The 27,725-nt window shown below is 41.5% G+C and overlaps 1 protein-coding gene across 1 annotated transcript in view; it reads left to right on the forward strand.

Moving 5' to 3' along the window:
• The window catches only part of LOC121544491, a 124,576-nt gene extending 102,677 nt beyond the window's left edge, over nucleotides 1-21,899 (forward strand). Inside the window, exon 4 of the mRNA XM_045206583.1 lies at nucleotides 21,787-21,899. Within this exon, the coding sequence (XP_045062518.1) occupies nucleotides 21,787-21,899 (113 nt within the window). The remainder of the gene's footprint in view (nucleotides 1-21,786) is intronic.
• The last annotated feature ends 5,826 nt before the right edge of the window (nucleotides 21,900-27,725 follow it).

Consider the following 27,725-nt stretch of genomic DNA (forward strand, 5'->3'; position numbering starts at 1 on the left):
CTAATAGATACCAGTAGCTACCCGCTAGCTAGCTTTATTGGTCCAGGTAGTGGGTTAGCTAGCCTCGTGCTTCACTGGGCTCAGCCGAATACAATACTTACCTACAATAATTACCTACAATAACTACCTAGATAAACTACCTACAATACCTAACTACAATACCTACCTACAATCTAAATACATGGTTTAAGCTTTACTCGACAACATATAAAGAAGAAGCCAAGCTTACCTCCCGCTTAGAAAAACACAACCTCACCCCATCGCTGCACCAGTGTGATCAGAGATCAGAGTTCTTTATCAATTATGGGACATTTCAAATAAATAACACAGAGAGGAGTGATTCTGCTAAATATTGTTTAGAAACCTTGAATTCAGATGGAATGTACTTGGAGACCAGCGGAGTACAACTGATCATTGGAGGTGAGGAGCTAAAAAAATCACATCTATCTATTTGCCAAATAAGGTTATTCCAAAGAAGCCAAAGGCAATTTATCTTGAAAGCTTGAATGTTGTCATGCATGACTTGTGAGGGACTGTGTCAAACATGGATTCATTATAAATTATTATTTATTTATTTTTTCATTGGGGGTTAAATGCACCTTTGAAGGCTTACATACAGTAATCCTCACCATATCATGCAGGAGGATCCTATGAGTCTTTCATAGGCTCACTAGTAGCTGTGGTCCTGGTCCTTGCAGTGGTGGTGGGAGTTTACTGTATTCGCAAGAGGAGGACACCTCCACAGTCAACAGGTCAGTAGTGTGACAGTCTAACAATCTAACACGTCTACAAATGTCAAAGATGGCTATCAACACCGATGGTAACAACACTCAGTCAGCTCATGTGACTGTTGCTTCAGTGTCGTAGCTCACTTTAGAAGTTTTTTATGTTGTCGTTTCGAGTTTGCATTAGAGTAGGCCTAGATACATTTCGATAGGCCTATTTCCAGATCTACAGTTTGGCCAAGTGCATGTGAAGGAGGTGAATGGATGCTATTTCTAACTTTGAAAATCAACATTAGAGCTTATGTAGGCTACTTACATACTTCAAATGTTAAATGTCGATAAATGGTGTGTGCAGTAGCCTACCATTTTTTCCCCAAACACTCATGTCAACATCTCCACACAGATGCTGATGAGAGTCCAGTACTGGAATATGCTGATATCACTATTCGAAAAAAGAGGGAGAAACAGAGGGAGGTTCCGGAGGACAGATTGTAGTGCTGGAGGGGGCAAGACCAAACAATGAGTGAGATAGTCCTGAGGGACAGGAGGAGACTGTGTATGCTGGAATACAGTTTGGCCAATTAGAGCTGCATGTTTGAAGGGTTGGTCTTTAGAAGTGGTACTGAAGCCTTGTTGCTCCATTTGTTACTGAAACGAATAGTATTACGTTTCCTCTATTACTGTTTATATTTCATGACATTCACTGCTGAGGGATTTGTACATTCTTTACCTAAATAAATAACCCAACAACTGGACTGTCTACATATGTCATGGTCTCTATGTTACTGATTTAATGTTTTATTTATTTATGTTTTATTTTTTATTTTTACAAACTCTCTCAACAATGTTATTGCACAGTAGTAAAAGTTGTCATTCACTGCAGAACTTTGTGATTGAAAGGACTGTTCCCCAAGTGTGTCCTCTATGGAAGAATGGTTCCTATTTTTGGTTCCCTTCACTTTTTTCTGAAGCATATCTTATTTTGCATCTAATAAACAAACCCAATTTATCACGGTTTGAGCTTTTACATAGGTTTTGTTAATGTTGTAAATTGTCAGGTCATGGAAATTCAGCACTGAATGGAAAATAAAGGATTTTATTACGGTACAGTATAGCTTAATTTGCTAACTTGAGCCCTGTGTTGTGTAGAGACGTGAAGGCTCTGTTTGCACTGTTGGTGATGTTAGCAGGAGTGTCTCCTGGTAAGAAGTTTCTTTATGTGTCGATTTCCCTCTTGTTTAACACATGATATAAGGAGCCTAGTTTATATCATATAGAAAGTGAACCACTTGATCAAAGCTCTTTGTGGTGTACTATAGGCTACCCAGAATCCCTTTTGTCAAATGAATACCTCTCATAATGACTAATGATAGATACAGCGACAATATTCAAAACACTGAAAAATATAGACTTGTCTTGTTATTCATTGTCTTGTGATAATTATAACTGATTGAGGTACTGTTATGTTGAATAATATCCTGATGTCATTGGTTTGGTTATAATGTTGCTTGCTTGTATTCTCATCCATACAATTATACCTCAAAACTACGACAGTAATATTCACTACAGTGTCCATATTCCTCTTGATTTTCAGGCATGGAGACCCCATGTGATGCTACACTGGATGGAGCTCTGGGAGGAACTGTCTCTCTCCAGCTGATGACCATTGTCAGTGGAGTCCCTGACATATAATTTAAAAAACGACTCCACTGATGCTGCAAAAATTATACTCCAAATTTGAAACAAAATGAAAAAAAAGGAACATTTAATTCAGATGCGGAAACATTAGGGACCAGAGGACTACAACTGTTTATTGAAGGTACAGTAATTAGCTAACCCTTTAAAATTCTCATCTTGACAAATCCTTATTACTAACCATAACTTGACTACAGAAGCCTCTGTGGCCTTCTAATTCTAGAAGAAGTGTTGTTTTCTAATGTGTTTATGCGAATGTCTGCAAATGTCTACAGATGTCTATTCTTCTTCCTCCACAGAACCAGTGTCCTCTCTTCAGCTGTCCTCTCAGTGTCTGACCCATGGAGAGATGAGGGTGTCCTGCTCTTCTGAGGGGGACGGTCCTCAGTACAGCTGGACTCTGGACGAACACCCACTGAGAGACACTGAGGCCTCTCCTGGTGACGAGACAAACACCATCACACTGAAGAAAGGCCTGTCTGGAGATCTCACAGTACCGTCAAAAACAAAATCAACAGTGTCACTGTGAGCAAAATAATCTCCCCCTGTGAGGGTAAGCTACTGTTTAATGAATTTTGTTAAACATAATGATGATGATTATAATGATGGTCAATCTTTATCAATGGACATTGATTAGAAAGCACTACCCATTTGCCAGTATTAAATTCAGATACATGATTCCTGTTTATTTTGGAGGGCTTATGCATGTAACTACACTTCCAACAGGACATCAGAGTGGGTGATTGCCGTTGGTAACACCTTGTGAATTGAGCCTACAGCAGTGGCACACACAACTGTGATAAAGGCCTCCACCAGTCAAACAGAGGCAACCACATGTAAAGGGTTTGAAACCCTAGTGACCTCCACTCTAAATCGTCCCACTCTAAATCTTGGAATACTATTTTTCGTACACTGTTCAAGCTAGAAATGACATTTAAACTTTAAAACGTACAGAACAGTCTGGAATAGTGTGCTTGAATACAACCTTTATGTATACTGTATGTTATACTTTTGAAACTTTATGTCCTTCTTTTTGTCCTCCAGCCACTTTAATGGGATGTCCTCAACATTCTAAAGGGCCCATTGTGACATCATGACTTCCAAAATTATATTCTATTCACTCTAAACAATGTAACTTTTGACCTAAATCAGCTACTTTGACCACTTTCCCAACAACTTAGACAACTTAGACAGCATACTAAGTTTGCTTCTCTGCTACTCAAATCTGAAATCAGAACAGAATTACCTTCAACCGATGAATCAATACAGCTGTTTTAGTAACTGCATCAACTACATTTCCTCTCAGCTGTTACAAACAACTTACATTTTGACCACTTCTCAAGTTAGACAAAAACGTATGTCATGTCTCCTCCCGTTGCTCCCCTCCGGCGCTCTGATTCACCGGTCTACTGAGCCACCGGTCTGATCGCACCACCTCGGCAACACCGGAATGGAAACCCTGCGCACCCTAATCACCTCCTGCGCACCTGCACCTCATCATCTCATCACCACCCCTATTTAGCCCTGAACTGTTCCTTATGATGTTGTGTGTGATTGTTTAGCTTCGTGTCATGTACTCTATCTTTGCTATTTCTCTTTGTCATTGTTTAAGTAAACCTTCCTGTGTCTGCGTCCTGTCTCTTCGTATACTCAGTACTCGTCGCAGAATCACACACCAAACGAAAATGGATGCAGCAGGAGTTTCCCAGTGCCTCGACCAGCACCAGCAGCAGCTTGCCCAGTTGAACGCCGCTATGCAGGAAGTGCTCCAAACTCTGCATAATCTGCCCAGCGCTCCAGTTCCACCTCAGGGAGCATTGAATGCCCCCTATCCACCTGTTCCTGGGCTATCACCCACTTCTGCGGGAACACTCGCCCTACCGGAGTGCTATGATGGTAAAACTACTAAATGTAGCAGATTCCTGCTACATGTTTCACTTTATCTGGCGCGTCAGCCTGGAGTATATCCATCTGACCAAGCCAGGATAGCGCTGGTGATTTCACTACTTAAAGGGAAGGCCCTGGATTGGGCCATGGCAGTCTGGGCAGGAGAGGAGGCAGTGGCACTACCCTACCCCACCTTCCTCGCTCGGTTCAGGGCGGTGTTTGATCATCCCACGGAGGGAAAGGACGGGGGTGAGCGTCTCCTCCATCTACAACAGAGAGAGGGGCCCGCGTCTGAGTACGCTCTGAGCTTTCGCACGGTGGCGGCGTCTTCCGGCTGGAATGAGCATGCTCTGCGCACGGCCTTCAGGAGAGGCTTACAGGAGGACATCAAGATGGAACTCGCATATCGGGACGACAGGATGGACCTTGATACCATCATCACCACGTCCATCCGTCTTGACGACATGTTGAGAGAAAGACGGTGTTCCCAACACCTTCCGGAGCCTCGACGCACACCCCATCTGAGCTATGGAAGCCGCCCTGCTTCCGAGTCCTCATCCATGGAGGTGGGCAGCACCCCCTACACCACCACAGATCTCTTGGAGGCTACCTATCTGGACGGTATGACTCCCGTCACCACTCCATGAGTGTTACGTCAGCTCCTATCACAAAACCATTGTTTGTAGTTCCCATAACGGTGTCTGGTTATTCCTACTCTTCCATTTCTACTGCTATGATAGATTCCTGATCAGCGGGGAACCTTATAGATAGGGTGCTGGTCTCTGAATGGGGGTTGCCCACTGTGCCACTGCCATCTCCGCTACATGTCACTCTCCCCATCACCATCACCTTTCCCACACTACCGGAGCACAACGAGGAGCTGTCATTCCACATCGTCACGTCACCCCTTCACCGGATCGTCTTGGGATTGCCCTGGCTCAAACTACACAACCCCAATCAATTGGAGGACCAAGAGGATCACAGCCTGGTCTACCTCATGCTGGAAGACCTGCCTGCCTGTGGTTTGTTGTTCCACGTCAGTGGAAAGTCCGGAGTCCGCCCTCCAGCCCAACATTCCACGTGAGTACGCAGATCTCTCCGATGTCTTCTCTTCAGTAAAGGCTACGTGTCTCCCTCCTCACAGGCTGGGACAGCACCATTGACCTGCTGGAGGGACAACACCCCCTGAAGAGTCGCATTTACATCCTTTCCATGGCAGAGACTGATGCCATGGAGAAGTATGTGGCGGAGACCCTGAAACAGGGGTTTATCAGACGCTCTACCTCTCCTGCCTCCGCCAGCTTCTTCTTCGTGGCCAAAAAGGACTGAGACCATGCATTGACTACAGGGGGCTGAACGCAGTCACCACCAAGTACCGGTACCCACTCCCTCTGGTTCCGTCGGCCATCGAGCAGCTATGAGGGGCCCGGTACTTTACCAAGTTGGACCTGAGAAGTGCCTACAACCTGATCCGAATCCGGGAAGGAGACGAGTGGAAGACGGCATTCAGCACTACCTCAGGCCACTATGAATACTGCGTCATGCCCTATTGCCTCCCAAACGCACCTTCTGTGTTCCAGTTCTTCGTCAATGACGTGTTCCGGGACATGCTGAGTAGACAGGTGGTGGTGTACATCAACGATATCCTGATCTACTCGGCTACGTTCGAGGAAGGCGTCCGAGCTGTCCTACTCCGCCTCCGGGAACACAGCCTGTTGGTGAAGGGGGAGAAATGCGAATTCCACCAACAGGCCATCTCCTTCCTGGGATACTGGACCAGTCTTCAGGGGGTGTTCATGGAAGGAGTGAAGACGGACGCCGTCAGGTCATGGCCAGTTCCCACCACCATCATGGGCCTACAGAGCTTCCTGGGCTTTGCTAATTTCTACCGGCGTTTCATCAGGTCCTTCAGCTCCATAGCCGCCCCGCTCACCTCTCTCCTTAAGGGTGAGCCTCAGAAGCTGGCCTGGAACCCTGAGGCTGACGCTGCTTTCAAGAGGCTGAAGGAGAGGTTCACCACAGCACTCATCCTAAAACACCCAGATCCATCTCGCCCTTTCATCCTGGAGGTGGACGCATCGGAGGAGGGCGTGGGTGCGGTCCTCTCCCAGCGGCACGGTAAGCCAGAGAAAATGTATCCCTGGAACTATGGAGTTGGAGACAGGGAGCTGTTAGCGGTGGTCCTCGCTCTGGAGGAATGGAGACACTGGCTGGAGGGCACAGTCCATCCATTCCGGATTCTTCCTGACCACCGGAATTTGGAGCACATATGCGCTGCGAAACGGATGAACTCTCGTCAAGCCAGGTGGGCCCAATTTCTCACTTGCTTCCAATTAATTCTGTCCTACCGACCAGGTTCCAGAATGCGAAGGCCGACGCACTCTCCAGGATGCACCATACCGGAGAAAGGAAGGATCTGGGGGGTCCTATCCTGCCCTCGTCTCTCATCGTTGCACCTGTTGTTTGGGATGTGGACAAAGACATCCGCCTGGCGGCTCAGGAGGACCCAGCACCTGCCAACGCCCCTCCGGGGCGCATGTATGTACCCACCAGTGTCCTTGACTGCCTGCTGATCTGGGCGCACACCACCCTTACAGCAGGCCACTCTGATATTACGCGCACCCTGCATTCTCTAGCCCAAAAATACTGGTGGCCCACCTTGGCTTCTGATGTCTCCTGCTATGTCAACTCCTGTTCCGTATGTGCCCAAACGAAGACACCTCGGAACGCTCCGGCAGGCAAACTAGTTCCTCTCCCAGTGCCTCAGCGACCTTGGTCACACCTGTCCATAGATTTTGTCACCGACCTTCCACGTTCTAACGGCTTCACATCAGTCATGGTGGTCGTAGATCGGTTCTCCAAATCATACCGTTTTTTGCTATTAACTGGTCTTCCTTCTGCTCTCCAGGTCGCTGAGGTCCTGTTCCAAATGGTCTTCCGGCATTATGGATTTCCGGAGGACATCGTCTCGGAACGTGGCCCCCAATTCACCTCCCGAGTGTGAAAGGCTGGAGAAGATCGGGGCCATGGCTAGCCTCACTTCCTGGTATAGGCCTCAGTCAAATGGGCAGGTGGAGCGCATGAACCAGGAGCTGGGTAGGTTTCTTCATTGCCACTGTCAGGACCGGCAGGGTGAGTGGGCGAGGTTTCTTCCCTGGGCAGAATATGCCCAGAACTCCCTCGTTCACTCCTCCACGGGGCTCACTCCCTTCCATTGTGTCCTGGGGTACCAGCCAGCCCTGGCCCCTTGGACGCCCAGCCAGACCGATGCGCCCGCTGTCAACGAGTGGTTCCACAGAGCCGGACAGGTCTGGGATGCCGCCCATGTCCATCTCCAGAGGGCCATTTGTCGGCAGAAGGACCAAGCAACCGAGGACAGACGATTTTTATGCACTACGCGCTTCAGCACTGGGCGGTTCCGTTCTGTGAGCTTGTGTGGCCTACCACTTTGCGTCTAAGCAGTTGGTATTCCTAGACGTTTCCACTTCACAATAACAGCACTTACAGTTTACCAGGGCAGCTCTAGCAGGGCAGAAATGTGATGAACTGAGTTGTTGGAAAGGTGGCCTCCTAAGTCACTGAGCTCTACAATAAGGCCATTCTACTGCCAATGTTTGTCTACGGAGAATGTTTAAAGTAGCCACCCTTTGCCTTGATGACAACTTTGCACACTCTTGGCATTCTCTCAACCAGCTTCATGAGGAATGCGTTTCCAACAGTCTTGAAGGAGTTCCCACATATGCTGAGCACTTGTTGGCTGCTTTTCCTTCACTCTGCGGTCCGACTCATCCCAATCGGGGGATTGTGGAGGCCAGTTCATCTGATGCAGCACTCCATCACTCTCCTTGGTCAAATAGCCCTTACATAGCCTGGAGGAGTGTTTTGGGTCATTGTCCTGTTGAAAAACAAATGATAGTCCCACTAAGCGCAAACCAGATGGGATGGCGTATCGCTGCAGAATGCTGTGGTAGCCATGAGGGTTAACTGTGCCTTGAATTCTAAATAAATCACTGATAGCAACCCCATACCATCACACCTCCTCCTTCATGCTTGATGGTGGGAACCACACATGCGGAGATCATCCGTTCACCTACTCTACGTCTCACAAAGACACGGCATTTGGAACCAAAAATCTCAAATTTGGACTCATCAGACCAAAGGAAAGATTTCCACCAGTCTATTGTCCATTGCTCGTGTTTCTTGGCCCAATAAAGTCTCTTCTTCTTATTGGTGTCCTTTAGTAGTGGTTCTTTGCAGCAATTCGACCACGAAGGCCTGATTCACGCAGTCTACTCTGAACAGTTGATGTTGAGATGTGTCTGTTACTTCAACTCTGTGAAGCATTTATTTGGGCTGCAATCTGAGGTGCGGTTAACTCTAATGAACTTATCCTCTGCAGCTGAGGTAACTCTGGGTCTTCCTTTCCTGTGGCGGTCCTCATGAGAGCCAGTTTCATCATACCGCTTGATGGTTTTTGCGACTGCATTTTAAGAAACGTTTAAAGTTCTTGAAATGTTCCGTATTGACTGACCTTCATGTTTTAAAGTAATGATGGACTGTCATTTCTCTTTGCTTATTTGAGCTGTTCTTGCCATAATATGGACTTGGTCTTTAACCAAATAGGGCTATCCTCTGTATACCTTGTCACAATACAACTGATTGGCTCAAACGCATTAAGAAGGAAAGAAATTCCACAAATTAACTTTTAAGAAGGCACACCTGTTCATTGAAATGCATTCCACCTCATGTATCTGGTTGAGAAAATGCCAAGAGTGTGCAAAGCTGTCATCAAGGCAAAGGGTGGTTACTTTGAAGAATCTCAAATATAAAATGTATTTTGATTTGTTTAACACTTATTTGGTTACTACATGATTCCATATGTGTTATTTCACAGTTTTGATGTCTTAGTAAATAGTCAAAAAAAAAAAAAAAAACTTGAATGAGTAGGTGTGTCCAAACTTTTGACTGGTACTCTAAATAGCAATGAAAAGAAAGAAGCCTGTAGAGAATAAAAATATTCCAAAACATGCATCCAGTTTTCAATAAGCCACTAAAGTAAAACAGCAAAAAAAGTGGCAAAGGAATTAACTTTATATCCTGAATACAAAGCGTTATGTTTGGGGCAAATCCAACACAACACATCACTGAGTACCGCTCTTTAAATTTTCAAGCATGGTGGTGGCTGCATCGTGTTATGGGTATGTTTGTCATCTGCAAGGACTACAGAGTTTTCTATGATAAAAATAAACGTAATAGAGCTAAGCACAGGCAAAATCCTAGAAGAAAACCTAGAGGAAATTCACCTTTCAGCAGGACAATAACCTAAAACACTAGGCCAAATATACACTGGAGTTGCTTACTAAGACCACATTGAATGTTCCTGTGTTGCCTAGTTATTCTGGGACAGCGCACAGATTATTTATGTGAGCGCTGGTGTGTCATCCTGAACAAATGCTCTATTGATTTAATGACATTAATTGTTGACCAGTTGAAAAATGATTTCATTGAAATGGATACCACGATTGAAGAGAAACGCACAGCTATGCAAAGAGCTGTTAATGATGATGGCATATTCAATGAACTGATTAAAACTAACCAAGCGCTCCAGGACTAGTTGTCTACAGAAATAAAGGAGCTTAAAATCAAGAAATTCAACCAAGACAAAAAAGATAAGGCTGGGGACAAAGTCTACTTCTGGAGAAACCCTGACAAAAGAAGTCCAGCTCCTCCTCTCCGTGACAGACGCAGGAGGGAGGCCGCTAATGTCTATTCACTCCCGTCTGACCAACGCTCTACAACCAGCGCCTCATCCGCTTCCAGTGCCAGTTTTTTATCCAACGAGAGACTGGGCCGACGGAAGCGCGGAGGTGGCCGCGGTCACGCGTACCGACGAGATGCCGTACACGATGAGGTAAGAAGAAACGACTACCAGAGGCAGAGGCCACGGGACTGAGTGTCTTTAATTTATCAAGCAAGATATTGAGTCCTGCTCACGTCTCCTTGCTTAATAAAGGGTTATCTTTTGTGCCTAAACTCAGTGCAACGATTTCGATGTCAAGGTAGACATGTTTACGTTTTTTAGAAACATCAGTTTAAGGGAATACTTTAGCTCCCCTAATCGTGATATTTCAACTGAACATGTAGTTGGCTCACCTGCACATATTCCAACTCCTTTCAGAAGTAAGAGTTATTTTGTACCTCCAGCCAATCACAATCACTCTATTGAGACATATTGCAGACTCGTTGAAAAAGATGTTGGTAATCTCCTTATGAACAAACAGGAGTACATATCTTACCAAAATTTACCCAAGGATGAAAAACAAGCTTTGCTTGATTTACAATCCGATACGTCAAGTCCTTACCCGCCCTGCTGATAAGGGTGGGTCGGTTGTACTTATGGATAGGACAGTTTATGTAAATGAGTGTCACAGACAACTGCTTGACAACACCTTTTACAAGAAACTCAGAAGTGACCCAACTTCCCAATTTCAGAACACAATCTTTACTGTCCTAGATGGGTATTTAAGTTCTGGTCAAATCACCAAGAAATAACATGTTTTTTTGGCTATTCAACACCCCAAAATTGCCACTTTCTATACTTTGCCGAAAATACACAAGAATGTTACAAAAACCTCCAGGGTGCCCTATTGTAGCGGGCTTTGATGCAGTAACAGCCCCTTTATCGACCTCTGTTTACTTTTTTATTAGACCTCTCACAGTACAGCTCCCCTCCTTTGTAAAGGACACCAGCAGTATGATCTCTATTATTGAATCTCTTGATCCTCTCCCTGCTAGTCCCCTGTAGCTCAGTTGGTAGAGCATGGCGCTTGCAACGCCAGCGTTGTGGGTTCGTTTCCCACGGGGGGCCAGTATGAAAATGTATGCACTCACTAACTGTAAGTCGCTCTGGATAAGAGCGTCTGCTAAATGAGAAAAATGTAAATAATACCTTGTTAGTTACTTTTGATGTTGAGTCATTATACACGAATATTCCACACGAGGGCGGTATTGAAGCCATGGAACATTTTCTTCTGCAACGTGACCCAAATGAACTACCTTCCAGTGCATGCATTATAACATTGGCTGAAATAGTACTCACACACAACTACTTCATGTTTCTAAATTATTTCTTTATTCAGATGAAGGGTACTGCTATGGGATCCCCTATGGCTCCTAACTATGCTAATTTATAGGTGGGTTACATTGAGAAACAGTCAATATTCAAACCTCTCAAAAATGTTTTCTTGCCTAACATTATTATTTGGAAACGGTACATTGATGATATTTTTGTTCTATGGAAGGGTGATTTAAAACAGCTCCAGACATCCCATGCTTTTCTTCACTCTTGTTTTGAGCACCTGAGATTTACTATGCAATCTGACACGTCAAATCAGTTTCCTTGATCTTCTGATATTGTGTGAGGACAATGTTCTATACACTGATCTTAACAGGAAACTTACTGATCGTAATAGTTTGTTGAGGGCTGATAGTTTGCCCTACAGCCAATTCTGTCGATTCAAAATAATTTGTAAAAATCAATCAGATTTCGACCGAAATATGGCTGAGACGCAAAGAAAATTCAAGGAGAGGGGGGGTACAGAAATGGTCAGATTAATACTGCCATTGAGAAAATTCCAAACAAATTGACACCTGATCTCTTTCAGGGACAGTCTCGCAAAAAGAAGCATTTTTGCGTTCTAATTACACGCTATTCAAAGTGCTCTGAACAAATTAAGGAAATCGTTCACAAACATTGGCACATTCTAAGATCTGATGACAGTATTGATAATGTCTTTTCGGACCCTCCCTTGGTTGTATTCTCGCAGGGCAGAAATCTCAGGAATAAATTGTTAAACTCGGATTTACCACCTCTAAATATCCCTGCACAACGTCTATTTGCGCCTATACCGGATGGAAACTACAAGTGTAATGGCTGTGCTCAATGCAATGGCACTTACAAATGTAGATCCTTCAAACACCCCCAAACAGGGAAACAGATCCCAATCAAAGGTGTCATTACGTGCTCCACTAAGGCAGTTATTTATCTTATAACTTGTCCTTGTGGAAAAAATGATGTGGATAAAACAAAGCGCAAATTAAAAGTACGAATCTCGGAGCATCGCAGCACCATTAGGTGCAAAAACTCGACATACCCAGTCGCTGCCCACTTTTTTTGGAAGCGAACCACTCGATTTCGTCCTTACGTTATATCCGCATCGAACATGTCACCCTCCCTAGGAGAGGGGGTGACCTCGACAACTTATTGTTAAAACGAGAGGCTGCCTGGATCTTTAATTTAAAGACCCTTGCTCCCTTCGGTCTCAACATAGACTTTGATTTGAAGCCATTCTTGTGATTATTGTGATTTTGCTATTCATTGTAAATGTTTGTGGGCCTATGTAGCCAAGTTGTATCTATGATCGTATGCTATCCATGTATTTTGTATGTTCTGTTTATCTGTGAATTAACCAATGTTATCAGGCCACACCCGGCCATGATTACAGACACCTGCGTGTGTCCTTTGACACTATATAAACACAGTGTTTGTCATTATACCCTGAAGAAGACAGCTTGTCTGTCAAAACTTTGGTTATTAGGTTATTCAATTATTGCATCTGAGCTCCTAGTCTGTGCGGCTCTCTTTTTCTTTTTCAAGTGGCCTAGTTATTCTAACATGAATTGACTCAGGGGTGTGAATACAGGGGTGTGAATAATACATTCGATATTTCTGTATTTCATTTTCAAGACATTTACAACAATTTAAAAAAACATGTTTTCACTTTGTCATTATGAGGTATTATTGTGTGTAGATTGGTGAGAGAGAAACAAATTATTTCATCAGTTTTGAATTCAGGCTGTAACACAACAAACTGTGGAATAAGTCAAAGGGTATGAATACTTTCTGAAGGCACAATTGTATAGTTATCTGGTTTGTTGTATACTTGTTTGTATCTCAGAAGACCAGAACCTTAATAATAATCACCATATTTACTTTACAAACACTAACTATGCTAGTTGACTGCACATATCACAGACACAATTTGTGGGGGGTAGTGAACGATTGCACACTTCAGGAAGAAGGAGAGATTATTGGGATGCAACCCCTGAGTGGCCCAGAGTTGTAACAGACGACAGCCATGTTGAATCATGTTGTCTTCGTTACAGCTACAGCTTTACAGCTTGTTCATACTTTAGAGTTAGTACATACTGTCTGTTTCCAAGAATTGGATACATAATTTCTGTTTTTCATTACCACATTTCTTTCTTTGGAAAATTGTTTTACCACATGGTTGTGTGGTGTTCAAACTGCCTCTTCCATCAATCCTATTAGCCAATGTTCAATCATTTGAAAACAAAGTGGACGACCTAAGATTAAGTTTATCCTACCAACGGGACATTAAAAACTGTAATATCTTATGTTTCACCGAGTCGTGGCTGAACGACGACATGGACAACATACAGCTGACGGGATATACGCTACATCGGCAGGAAAGAACGGCTGACTCCGGTAAGACAAGGGGTGGCGGTCTGTGTATATTTGTAAACAACAACTGGTGCACAAAATATAATACTAAGGAAGTCTCGAGGATTTGCTCGCCTGAGGTAGAGTATCTCATGATAAGCTGTAGACTACACTATTTACCAAGAGACTTTTCATCTATATTTTTCGTAGCTGTCTATCTACCACCACAAACCGATGCTGGCATTAAGATTGCACTCAATGAGCTGTATAAGGCCATAAGTAAACAGGAAAACGCTCATCCAGAGGCAGCGCTCCTAGTGCCCGGGGACTTTAATGCAGGGAAACTTAAATCAGTTCTTCCTAATTTCTACCAGCATGTTAAATGTGCAACCAGAGGAAAAAAAAACTCTAGACCACCTTTACTCCACACACAGAGACGCATACAAAGCTCTCCCTCGCCCTCCATTTGGCAAATCTGACCATAACTCTATCCTCCTGATTCCTGCTTATAAGCAAAAACTAAAGCAGGATGCACCAGTGACTCGGTTAATAAAAAAGTGGTCAGATGACGCAGATGCTAAGCTACAGGATGTTTTGCTAGCACAGACTGGAATATGTTCCAGGATTCTTCAGATAGCATTGAGGAGTACACCACATTAGTCACTGGCTTCATCAATAAGTGCATCGATGACGTCGTCCCCACAGTGACCGTACGTACATATCCCAACCAGAAGCCATGGATTACAGGCAACATCCGCAATGAGATAAAGGGTAGAGCTGCCGCTTTCAAGGAGCGGGACTCTAACCCGGACGCATACAAGAAATCCCGCTATGCCCTCCGATGAACCATCAAACAGGCAAAGAGTCAATACAGGACTAAGATTGAATCGTACTACACCGTTTTTTTTTTTCATGTAATTTTTTTGATTTAGTTAACTCCTCTGATTAACTTAAAGTTAAGCATATATGATTTCACTATATGTCAGTCTCAATCAAAATAAGTTAAGAACAGCTCTTTTTTCTATCCTCAGGCATGGAGACTTCCTGTGATGCTACATAGAACATGTAGTGTTTCTGGAGCTCTTGGAGGAACTGTCTATCTCCATGGAAATATATGGACAAATGTTTTTTGGGGGTTAAATGCGCCTTTGAAGGTTTACATACAGTAACCCAGATCTACAGTTTGGCCAAGTGCATGTGAAGGAGATGAATGGATGCTATTTCTAACTCTGCAAATCAACATTAGAGCTTATGAAGACTGTTTACATACTTCAAATGTTAATTGTCAAAAAGTGATCTGTGCAGTAGCCTTCAATTTTTTCCCACAAAAATCTCCACACAAATGCTAATGAGAGTCCGGAACTGGAATATGCTGACATCACTATTCGAAAGTAGAGGGAGAAACAGAGGGAGGTTCCAGAGCAGGTGGTGTATGGACAAATTGTAGTGCTGGAGAGTCCGTATTTAAATGTGCCTTTAGAGGCCATGCAATTCAGTACTCATCTCGAAAACAAAAGCAATTTAGGTCAAAAGAGTCCATACTAACAAAGGAAATAGAAGGTCTAACAGAACAGATAGATATCAATAAAAACTGTAACATAGAAGCTCAGAATAAATTAGAGGAAAAACAAAAAGAAATGGAGAAACTTATTCAAGAAAGATCAAGTGTAATATATTATAAAAATAAAGCAAACTGGATGGAATATGGGGAAAAATGCACCAAATTGTTTTTTAATCTTCAACATAGAAATGCTACCAAAAATAATTTACTGAAACTGGTTACAAATGACGGAGTAACCCATGATTCACCAAATGATATTTTGAAGGAGGAAACAAAGTACTTTAAGCATATGTTTTCATTTCAGTCGCCTCCATCTCCTCTAACTGAAGCTAATTGTAGAGATTTTTTTTCTATTGATAATGTAAAATTAACAGCCATACAGAGAGACTCATGTGAAGGTGAAATTACAGAACTTCTGGATGCAATTAAATACTTTAAGTCCGGGAAAACTCCAGAGTTGGATGGCATACCAGTGTATGGTATACCAAACCTTTTTTGATATACGCAGAGGACCGTTATTAGCATGCTTTAACCACTCCTATGTAAATGGTAGATTATCAGACACTCAAGAGGAAGGTCTGATTTCATTATTACTGAAACAGAATACAAGTGGAAAATACACTGCTCAAAAAATAAAGGGAACACTTAAACAACACTATGTAACTCAAAGTCAATCACACTTCTGTGAAATCAAACTGTCCACTTAGGGAGCAACACTGATTGACAATAAATTGCACATGCTGTTGTGCAAATGGAATAGACACCCCCAATAAAGAAGTGGTTCTGCAGGTGGTGACCACAGACCACTTCTCAGTTCCTATGCTTCCTGGCTGATGTTTTGTTCACTTTTGAATGCTGGCGGTGCTTTCACTCTAGTGGTAGCATGAGACGGAGTCTACAACCCACACAAGTGGCTCAGGTAGTGCAGCTCATCCAGGATGGCACATCAATGCGAGGTGTGGCAAGAAGGTTTGCTGTGTCTGTCAGCGTAGTGTCCAGAGCATGGAGACGCTACCAGGAGACAGGCCAGTACATCAGGAGATGTGGAGGAGGCCGTAGGAGGGCAACAACCCAGCAGCAGGACCGCTACCTCCGCCTTTGTGCAAAGAGGAGCAGGAGGAGCACTGCCAGAGCCCTGCAAAATGACCTCCAGCAGGCCACAAATGTGCATGTGTCTGCTCAAACGGTCAGAAACAGACTCCATGAGGGTGGTATGAGAGCCCGACATCCACAGGTGGGGGTTGTGCTTACAGCCCAACACCGTGCAGGACGTTGTTTGGCATTTGCCAGAGAACACCAAGTTTGGCAAATTCGCCACTGGCGCCATGTGCTCTTCACAGATGAAAGCAGGTTCACACTGAGCACATGTGACAGACGTGACAGAGTCTGGAGACGCCGTGGAGAACGTTCTGCTGCCTGCAACATCCTCCAGCATGACCGGTTTGGCGGTGGGTCAGTCATGGTGTGGGGTGGCATTTCTTTGGGGGGCCGCACAGCCCTCCATGTGCTCGCCAGAGGTAGCCTGACTGCCATTAGGTACCGAGATGAGATCCTCAGACCCCTTGTGAGACCATATGCTGTTGCGGTTGGCCCTGGGTTCCTCCTAATGCAAGACAATGCTAGACCTCATGTGGCTGGAGTGTGTCAGCAGTTCCTGCAAGAGGAAGGCATTGATGCTATGGACTGGCCCGCCCGTTCCCCAGACCTGAATCAAATTGAGCACATCTGGGACATCATGTCTCGCTCCATCCACCAACGCCACGTTGCACCACAGACTGTCCAGGAGTTGGCGGATGCTTTAGTCCAGGTCTGGGAGGAGATCCCTCAGGAGACCATCCGCCACCTCATCAGGAGCATGCCCAGGCGTTGTAGGGAGGTCATACAGGCACGTGGAGGCCACACACACTACTGAGCCTCATTTTGACTTGTTTTAAGGACATTACATCAAAGTTGGATCAGCCTGTAGTGTGGTTTTCCACTTTAATTTTGAGGGTGACTCCAAATCCAGACCTCCATGGGTTGACAGATTAGATTTCCATTGATACTTTTTGTGTGATTTTGTTGTTAGCACATTCAACTATGTAAAGAAAAAGTATTTAATAAGATTATTTCATTCATTCAGATCTAGGATGTGTTCCCTTTATTTTTTTGAGCAGTGTATAGATTGAGTCCATTAAAGAAATTGGAGGCCCCTTACAATTCAGTGTTGTGATGCAAAAATTCTAGCAAAATGTATAGTGCTTAGAATTAAAAAGTTATTGTCGGACATTATTCATTCTAATCAGACAGGTTTTTTATATAGACGATACATTGGAGATAATATAAGAGAAGTCCTGGAAACAATAGAACACTATGAAAAATCTGGGAAACAGGTCTGCTATTCATAGTAGACTTCAAAAAGGCATTTGATAAAGTACGACTGGGGTTTATATATAAATGCCTGCAGCGTTTCAATTTTGGAGAATCTCTTATCAATTGGGTTAAAATCATGTATAGTAACCCTAGGTGTAAAATAGTAAATAATGGCTATTTCTCCTAAAGTTTTAAATTGTCAAGAGGAGTGAAACAAGGTTGTCCACAAGGGGCATATCTATTTATTATGGCCATCGAGATGTTAGCTATTAAAATCAGATCCAACAATAATATCAAGGGATTAGAAATCCAGGGCTTAAAAACAAAGGTGTCATTGTACGCTGATGATTCATGTTTTCTTTTAAATCCACAACTTGAATCCCTCCACAGCCTCATAGAGGATCTAGATACATTTTCTAACCTCTCTGGATTACAACCAAATTATGATAAATGTACAATATTACGTATTGGATCACTAAAAAATAAAATTTTTACATTACCATGTAGTTTACCAATAAAATGGTCTGATGGTGATGTGGATATACTCGGAATACATTTCCCAAATGAAATAAATGATCTCACTCTAATACATTTTAATAGAAAGTTAAAAATAGATAAGATCTTGCTACCATGGAAAGGTAAATACCTGTCAATTTGTGGAAAAATAACCCTGATTAACTCTTTAGTATTATCCCAGTTTAGCTATTTGCTTATGGTCTTGCCTACGCCTAGCAAACAGTTATTTAAATTATATGAGAAAAAAATATTCAATTTTATTTGGAACGGCAAGCCAGGCAAAATTAAATGGGCCTATTTATATAATGAATATGAATTTGGAGGACAGAAATTATTAAATATTAAAGCATTAGACATATCACTAAAAGCTTCAGTCATACAAAAGTTATACTTAAATCCGAACTGGTTCTCTAACAACTTAGTAAGATTGTCTTACCCAATGTTCAATAATGGCCTTTTTCCCTTTATTCAGATTACAACCTCTCACTTTCAGTTATTTGAAAAGGAAATCATCTCTCAAATAACACTTTTTCTAAAACAAGCCCACAGAAAGTTGGTTGCAATTTCAATGCAATCCTCCAGAAATGACAGAACAAATAATGCAACAAATATTGTGGTTAAACTCAAATATACTAATTGATAAAAAAACATAATTTTTTGACAAAATGTTAAAAAAGGTATAATCTTCGTAAATGATATCATAGGTAAGACTGGTGGAGTTATGTTGCACATACAGCTAACAAAAACATATGGAAATGTCTGCTCTACCCATAATTACAACCAAATAATTGCAGCATTACCGCAAAAATGGAAGAGGAAAGTGGAAGGGGAAAAAAGTAAAGAACTTGTCTGTCGGCCCTGCATTAAAGAACATAATTGGTTAAAGAAAATTGTGATAAATAAAAAAGTATACCAGTTTCATTTAAGGACCAAAGGATTGACAGCCATCCCATATAGATTGCGAAATAGTTGGGAAGAGATTTTTGACGTACCGATTCCATGGCATAGTGTTTATGAACTGACATGCAAAACGACGCCAGATTCAAAACTTTGAATGTTGTTTATATGGGGGAAAAAATCTTCCCAGCTCTGCAGATTTTGCTGCGAAGAGACAGAATCATTAGATAATTTGTTTTGGTACTGTCCATTTGTAGCTTGTTTTTGGACACAGGTCAAGGAATGGCTAAAGGATTGCAATATTTACCTGAAGCTAACACTACTGGGTGATCTGAAAAGTCATAGTCAATCAATTAATAATATAATAATACTTTTAGCAAAAATGTTTAATATGGATGGTCCAATATGGATGGTGTTAAGCGATAGATGGGTGGTGTTGAATGAAGTTGAAGGATGTGACTAATAACAACTAACAACAACTAATAACAACAAGATAACTAATGTAAAACATACTGTGTCCATAATAAGTATATAGGTTATAGGTTGAGAGCTTTTGTGAAAGAGCACAGTTTGAAAGATATGGCATGTAGAAGCAAACCGGAGGTTGAGGGTGTAGGAAGTTCAGGAGTAAAATCAAACAAAATATAATTATTGTCCATAAAATAGTGTGTATGTGTACATATTTATATGTGTGTATATGTGTATGTGTATGTGTATGTGTATGTATATATATATATATATATATATATATATATATATATATATATATATATATATTTGCGAGAAAAAAACAATCAAATGGGGGATTGGAAGTGATGCAGACAATTACATTCATGGAAGTTACGATCTTTCTGCAATATTAAAGCTGATCTACCCCCTACATTTTTTTTTACAAATATATATATATATATATATATATATATATATATATATATATATATATATCAGAGTGGGTGATTGCCACTCGTGATACCCTGTGTATTGAGCCTACAACAGTGGCACTGTGACAAAGGCCTGCACCAGTAAAACAGAGACATCTAAATGTAAGGGGTTTGAAACCCTATGTCATGAACCCTGCGTCCTGAGTCGGTTCCTGCCTGGGTTGCCATTTTTCTGCTCTGAATCTCCTGTTCCTGAATGTTCTTGAACGCTCCCTGCCTGGTTGCCGGGCGACGTTGCTAGGCGGGAGATCTCCCGATTACCCGCACCTGCATCTCATCAGCGATCTGCACACCTGGTCCTGATCATCACCCTTCATAAGCTCTGACCTGACATCCATTCCCTGCCGGATCGTTAGCCATGAACAGTATGTTTGTCAGCGTATCAGCCTTTGAGTTTCTAGCGTTAGTTTTGTTGTTTTGCACCTTGTTGGCTTGCCGTGTACTTACCTCCGTTTGTTTCTATCTACAGTCAATCTCCCGGAACCTTCACCCAACCCCTGCCTGGTTGTCGGCGGCTGCCGAGCCATTATTGGATCTGCCACTGCACCTCCACCAACACATCTCCCCCGCCCGCTCTGTCCCCTGGATTATTCTGCATCGTTTTTTTGAATCTGTTAATAAATACTCACCTTCGTTTCAACTCACCTTGTCCTGGTCTGCTTCTGGGTTCTGGCTTAGAAAACCGTGACACCCTAGTGACCTCCACTCTAAATCGTCCCACTCTAAATCTTTGTCCTGGAATAGTGTGCTTGTATTCAACTTTATTTTTGTTTTAAACGTTTTGTCCTTCTTTTTCTCCTCCATCCACGTTAATGGGATTTCCACAACATTCTAAAGGGCCCACTGTGACATCATGACTTCCAAAATTCTATTCTATTCACTCTAAACAATGTAACTATTGACCTAAATCAGCTACTTTGACCACTTTCCCAACAACTTAGACAATAGACTTGAAAAGCATATGAAATCTAAGTTTGCTTCTGTGCCTTTCAAATCTGAAATCAGAAAAAAATTATCTTCTGCCGATCAAATGATACAGCTGTTTTGGTAAACACATCAACTACATTTCCTTTCAGCTTTTACAAGCAATTTACATTTTGACCACTTATCCATCAAGGTAGAATAACAATCTGAGCATATGACAGCTCAGTCTACTTCTCTGCTATTCAAATCTGAAATCAGAAAATAATAATATTCTACTGATCAAATGATACAGCTGTTATAGTAATCACATCAACTACATTTTCTGTCAACTTTAACAATCAACAGACAATTTGACCACTTTCCCGACAAGTTAGCCAAACACTTTGAGGGTATGACATCATGGTCTACTTCTCCGCTATTCAAATCTGAAATCAGAACAGAATGGTCTTCTGCCAATCAACATTTACAGCTGTTTTATTAAACGCATCAACTATATTTCATGTCAACTTTTACAAACAACTGAAATTTTGACCACTTTCACAACAACTTAGACAAACACTTAGAGCCTATGAAATCTTAATCTACTTCTCTGCTTTTCAAATCTAAAATCAGAACAATTCTTCTACTACAACAAAATTACTTTTAAAGATCTAAAGGAAGTCCCACAATTTACTGTCTAGTTATCAATATTATCATTAATACTAATGATGGTTTCATGACATTTTATGTAGTAACAGTGGAGGCAATGAAACAACCTTCATGCTACAATGAAACAACCTTCATGCTTATATGTTGTTCTGTCTCTGTTTCCTCTCTTTTACCCAGACATCATAGGGATGGTAGCAGGGTATCTGACAGGCATAGTCCTTGTCCTAGTGATGGTGTTGGCAGTTTACTGTGTCCAGAAGAAAAATGAACCTCCAAAGACTCCAGGTTAGAGGATATTTAGCTGTAGCTCTTCAATTTTCTCAAGTACTACAATTGACCATGTCAGTCTTGCCAGTAAAATATTAAGAGGTAATCTGACTCTCTCTCTCTCTCTCTCTCTCTCTCTCTCTCTCTCTCTCTCTCTATCTCTATCTCTACTCTCTCTCTCTCTCTCTCTCTCTCTCTCTCTCTCTCTCTCTCTCTCTCTCTCTCTCTCTCTCTCTCTCTCTCTCTCTCTCTCTCTCTCTCTCTCTCTCTCTCTCTCTCTCTCTCTATCTCTCGCTCTCTCTCTCTACACAGTTAATGTTGACAGTAAGGTTGTGGAATAAGCTGATGTCAGAACACTGAAGAATCAGATGAGACAGCAGGAAAGAAAAGTTTAGTACGGACAGGTGAAAGTGGCGGACGGTCCCCTGCAGTCAATGGAGGTGGAGTATGGACAGATTTAAATAATAGAGGGTCCCCGGTGGAAGGTAGACACACCTGAAGAGGAGGACTGTGTGTACGCCAGGGTACGGAAAGGCCAGTGAGAAAAGTACTGTCTAGATTCAATATGATAGAAGGAGGCTGATTTGGAGGAACGTACAACGCAGTTTCCAACTGCCTGTGGGAATATCATTCCTAACTGGTATTGCATATCTTACAGATTTCGTCCCATTATGACTAGATTCAGGTTTTCAAAGATGGTCATTGCTTCATTTGCAATATGTATACCAAGTCTTAAAGAACAACCAAGTTAAATAATTTGGAAAACTAAGTTCAGACTTCCATTTGCCAAAGTCAGATTTATGTAGCTATTTACAGGTAAGAGACTATTTACTGAAACACCCCAACTGGGTAAAAATGAAGGTGAGCCCTCTCTAAGAGCAAGTGGGAATCTGAACTTGGGGAGAACATTGAAAATGATCTTGGGAGGCAATACTCATACCATTATCAATGGAAAATCATCAGTAGGTACTTTCTAACTCCAGACACAATGGTGAAGATAAGAAAAGAAACAACCAGTGAATACTGGTGAAAATGTGGGGAATTGTTCGCAAACTACCTACATATTTTTGGGTCTTGTTCTAGAATAATTAACTTCTGGAATTATGTTTTTTGACTTTGCAAACAAGGTATTTAAATGCTCCCTGGCAAAGGACCCAAAGAGTGATCCCTGAACGGTTTCAAAATGCCTCTCTATTGAATATACTCTTGTCTGCAGCAAATAAATGTATTACAGCACATTGGTTAAATAAGGACATTCATACTATGGAAGAGTGGAATTTTATAGAGAAAGAAATGTATTTAATGGAAATAAAATTGCAAACAGATATATGGGAAGAAAAGATGGGAATCACTCCTTGTAAATACAATTGTGTAGACATCAGACTCATTAGTCTCGAAGCAACCAAACATATGATAAATGTGATGACTTATTTTAGCTTTAATTTTTTCTAATTTTATTTCCTTTTGGTGCTTACAGTGCCCTCAGAAAGTATTCGCACCCCTCGACTTTTTCCACATTTTGTTGTTACAGCCTGAATTTAACATGGATTAAATCGAGATTTTGTGTCACTGGCCAACACACAATACCCAATAATGTCAAAGTGGAATTAAGTTTTAGAAATGTTTACAAATTAATGACAAATTTGCTTAACAAGTCTCATAATAAGTTGCACAAACTGTGAGCAATAACAGAGTTTAACATTATTTTTTTATGATTACCTCTTCAATGTACCCCACACATACAATTATCTGTAAGGTCCCTCAGTCGAGCAGTGGATTTCAAACACAGATTCGATCACAAAGACCAAGGATTTTTTCCAATGCCTCGCAAGGAAGGGCACCTATTGGTAGATAGTTTTAAAAAACAGACATTGAATATCCCTTTGATCATGTTGAAGTTATTAATTATACTTTGAATGGTGTATCACTACACCCGGTCACTACAAAGATACAGGTGTCATTCCTAACTCAGTTATCAGAGAGGAAGGAAACTACTCAGGGATTTTACCAGGAGGCCAATGGTGACTTTAAAACAATTACTGAGTGTAATGGCTGTTATAGGGGAAAACTGAGGATGGATCAACAACATTGTAGTTACTCCACAATACTAACCTAAATGACAGTGAAAAGAAAGAAGCCTGTATAGAATACAAATATTCCAAAACATGCATCCTGTTTGCAATAAGGCACTAAAAAGTAAAACAGCAAACCAAGTGGCAAAGAAATTAACTTTATATCCTGAATACAAAGCGTTATGTTTGGAGCAAATCCAACACAATACATCACTGAGTACCGCTCTTAATATTTTCAAGCATGGTGGTGGTTGCATCATGTCATGGGTATGTTTGTCATCGGCAAGGACTAGGGAGTTTTTTTAGGATAAAAATAAACGGAATAGAGCTAAGCACAGGCAAAATCCTAGAGAAAAACCTGGTTCTGTCTGCTTTCCAACATACACTGGGAGACAAATTCACCTTTCAGCAGGACAATAACCTAAAACACAAGGCCAAATATACACTGTAGTTAATTACCAAGAATGTTCCTGAGTGGCCTAGTTACTGTTTTAACTTAAATCTGTGTCACGCCCTGGCTCTGGGGACTCTTAAATGTTGAGCCAGGGTGTGGATTTTCATTGTTTTCATTTTCTATGTTTTCGTTCTAGATCGTTTAGATCTATGTTGGCCAGGGTGGTTCCCAATCAGAGGCAGCTGTAGCTCGTTGTCTCTGATTGGGGACCATACTTAGGCAGCCTGTGTTCACTAGTTTATTGTGGGATCTTGTTCCGTTTGGTTTGTGTTGTAACCTAGGACTTCACGTATCGTTTGTTTATTGTTTTGTTTCATGTGAGTATGTTAAATAAAGAATGTATGCTTATCACGCTGCGCCTTGGTCCGCTTCATCAGTCAACGATCATGACAATCTGATTGAAAATCTACGGCAAGACTTGAAAAGGCTGTCTAGCAATGATCAACAACCACCTTGACAGAGCTTGAAGTATTTTAAAAAGAATAATGTGCAAATATTGTCCAATCCATGTGTGCAAAGCTCTTAGAGACTTAACCAGAAAGACTCACAGCTGTATTCACTGCCAAAGGTGATTCTAACATGTATTGACTCGGGGGTGTGAATACAGGGGTGTGAATAATAAATTAGACATTTCATGTTAATAAATTTGCAACAATTTCTAAAAACATGTATTGGGGTATTGTGTGGAGATGGGTGAGAGAGAAACAAACATGATTTAATCCATTTTGAATTCAGGCTGTAACACAACAAACTTTGGAATAAGTCAAGGGGTATGAATACTTTCTGAAGGCGCTGTAATTGTATAGTTATCTGGTTTGTTGTATACCTGTTTGTATCTCAGAAGACCATAACCTTAATAATAACAATAATAATCCTTTACTTCACAAACACTAATTATACTACATCCATTTCTGATAATATGTAAGATATTACATGATGATCTTTATACAGCACACAGTACCTGTACAGCAAAAAACTGAATATTTTATTTTTAGCGATTGTTATTTATATTTTGAGCTAGATCAATAATAAGCTAATGTTGTAAAAAAAAATCTGAGATACATTGCCATATCTTTTCACACCATCAGAATATATTTTTCTTCCCTTGAACCACATCTCTGGTTTTGGGGGGTTAAAGTTGCTGATGCATTTCCTGTTTGAGTCACATGATTTCCAGTCGAGAATCCCCTCAGCCAGAGGTGATGGACAAACTGATTGGCTAAAACCATCATACTGTGGCTTTTCTTCAAGACATTACCATATTTGGTTAGCTCCTCTGATTAACTAATAGTAAGGCGTATATGATTTCACCATATGTCAGTCTCAATCAAAATAAGTTAAGCTAAAATAAGAAATTGAGAAGAGGATGTTGAGAAATAAAGATAATGATGTTTCTAACAAAATGTTGTTAACAATGCTGTGTCACATCACATGACAAGATGCGTATTGAACACACAGCGGTGCGAATCACCTCAAGATAAAAACGCAATATTCAATATCAGTAAATTAGACTAAATATTAGCACTTCATATACTATTGGGTAATAACATTCAATCTGGATAATAACACAAAACAAATCATAAGGCTAGAGAAATTCATCAACAAATATTACGACAACAAGCAACACTCAAACATGACGGAGGGTAAACATGGAGAATCAAACTCCAAGAGAAAACGCGACTCCTCGACGGATACAGATTATTTATGCTTTTCAGCACTGGGACTGGTAAGTGTGGAAAGCGATCTGTTGAAGTCGATAAATGACAAACTGCGCATACTAGAATTAGTCAGTAAGGATGTAAAGGAGTTGAAGGCAAGCCTTGAAATGAGTGACGAAAAAGCTGCGATAATGGAGAACGATACAAAAAAGCTGTAAGGGACAGTCACTAAGATAGAAACAGACGTTAATGAACTTAAAAAGGAGAACAACTTTCTGAGAGAAGCCTTACTAGACATACAGACTAGATCTATGAGAGAAAATCTAGCACTTACGGGTATCCGAGAAAAAGAAGGAGAGGTTCCCGAAAAAATTGTGAAGGACTTCTTTCTTACAGTGCTTCAAATCCCACTCGATGCTGTCGATAAAATCCAACTTGAATGTTTACACCGTTTCGGACAAAGAGGACAGAGATATGAGCATCCAATCGTTGCCAAATTTGCTTTCTAAAGTAATGGTTAAAAGCTTAGGTAAATGACTTGCTGGCACCAAAATAGGCATGAATGATCCCGAGGGAGATTGCAGAACGGCACAAAGTTCTGTACCCAATCTTCAAGGAAAATAGATTAAAAGTGCATTGCTCTCGTAGTCGATAAACTGTATATTGACAATTAAATATTCCGCAAAACACAAAGACTACTCCATGGCTATTCTGAAAGTTCTAATAGAGGAGTCGAATAATGGAACACCCAATACTAGCCATGGTAGAGATCGTAATAATAAAACACATTTATAGTATTTATAGCATTTTGTAAAGGGATAAGACGGCATTAGAAGAAAGGATAACCAACAAAATAATACATCTTCAAATATAACTAATTAGAACACAAATGTACTCAATCAAACATAGTGGAGAAAAAAACATAGCAAACAAAAGACATAGAAGGCACAGTATGTGGGCAAGTGTGGATGTATTGTGATGAAAGGTGTGGTGTGCGTTTCTGTATTTGGAAAAGTGTGGGGTTAAGTGAGTGAGAAAGGAAATGGTTACATATCCCAGAACTAATGTGTGTCTGTGAGCAGGGGTTGTGAGAGAGGGCTTTAAATTTTATGCAGATGAGGGATATCTTGCATGCTTTCTCAAACAGCTGTAACTGTATATGCATTTTAAATCAGGTCCTTTCATGAGTTGGGCTCTGGGATGTAACAACCGTTGAGCATCTGAGCTTATGTTTGATTGTGGCGGAAAGGGGTTAAGTGTGTAAGTGTGTGTGTGTGTGTGTGTGTGTTCTTGTTTTTGAGACTGTATTGGGACCTCAACTTGCATAAACACCTTCCATATTAGGACCTTTGGACAAGTTAGGTCCAAAACATGGTCCTCATGAGGAAAACCACTGGAATAGCCTGGAATCAGCATGCTAATTGCCTGGTTTGAACATCAAGTAAAACTGTCAGGGTCCTAAAAGGGTGGTATTTTTGTAGGCCCCCTATGGGGAACACACAGTACTGCAATATTGTATCATTGGATGGCAGAGAACATCAAGCACCCTCTATAGGGAACATATAGTACTGCAGTATTTTCTCATTGGATGGCAGAGAACATCTTGATTTTTCTGATTGGACTGTAGAAGCTGGCTCAGGGATTTGTTGTGATTGTCAACATCCA

Source organism: Coregonus clupeaformis, chromosome 3 (genome assembly GCF_020615455.1).
Source record: "Coregonus clupeaformis isolate EN_2021a chromosome 3, ASM2061545v1, whole genome shotgun sequence".
NCBI lineage: Eukaryota > Metazoa > Chordata > Actinopteri > Salmoniformes > Salmonidae > Coregonus > Coregonus clupeaformis.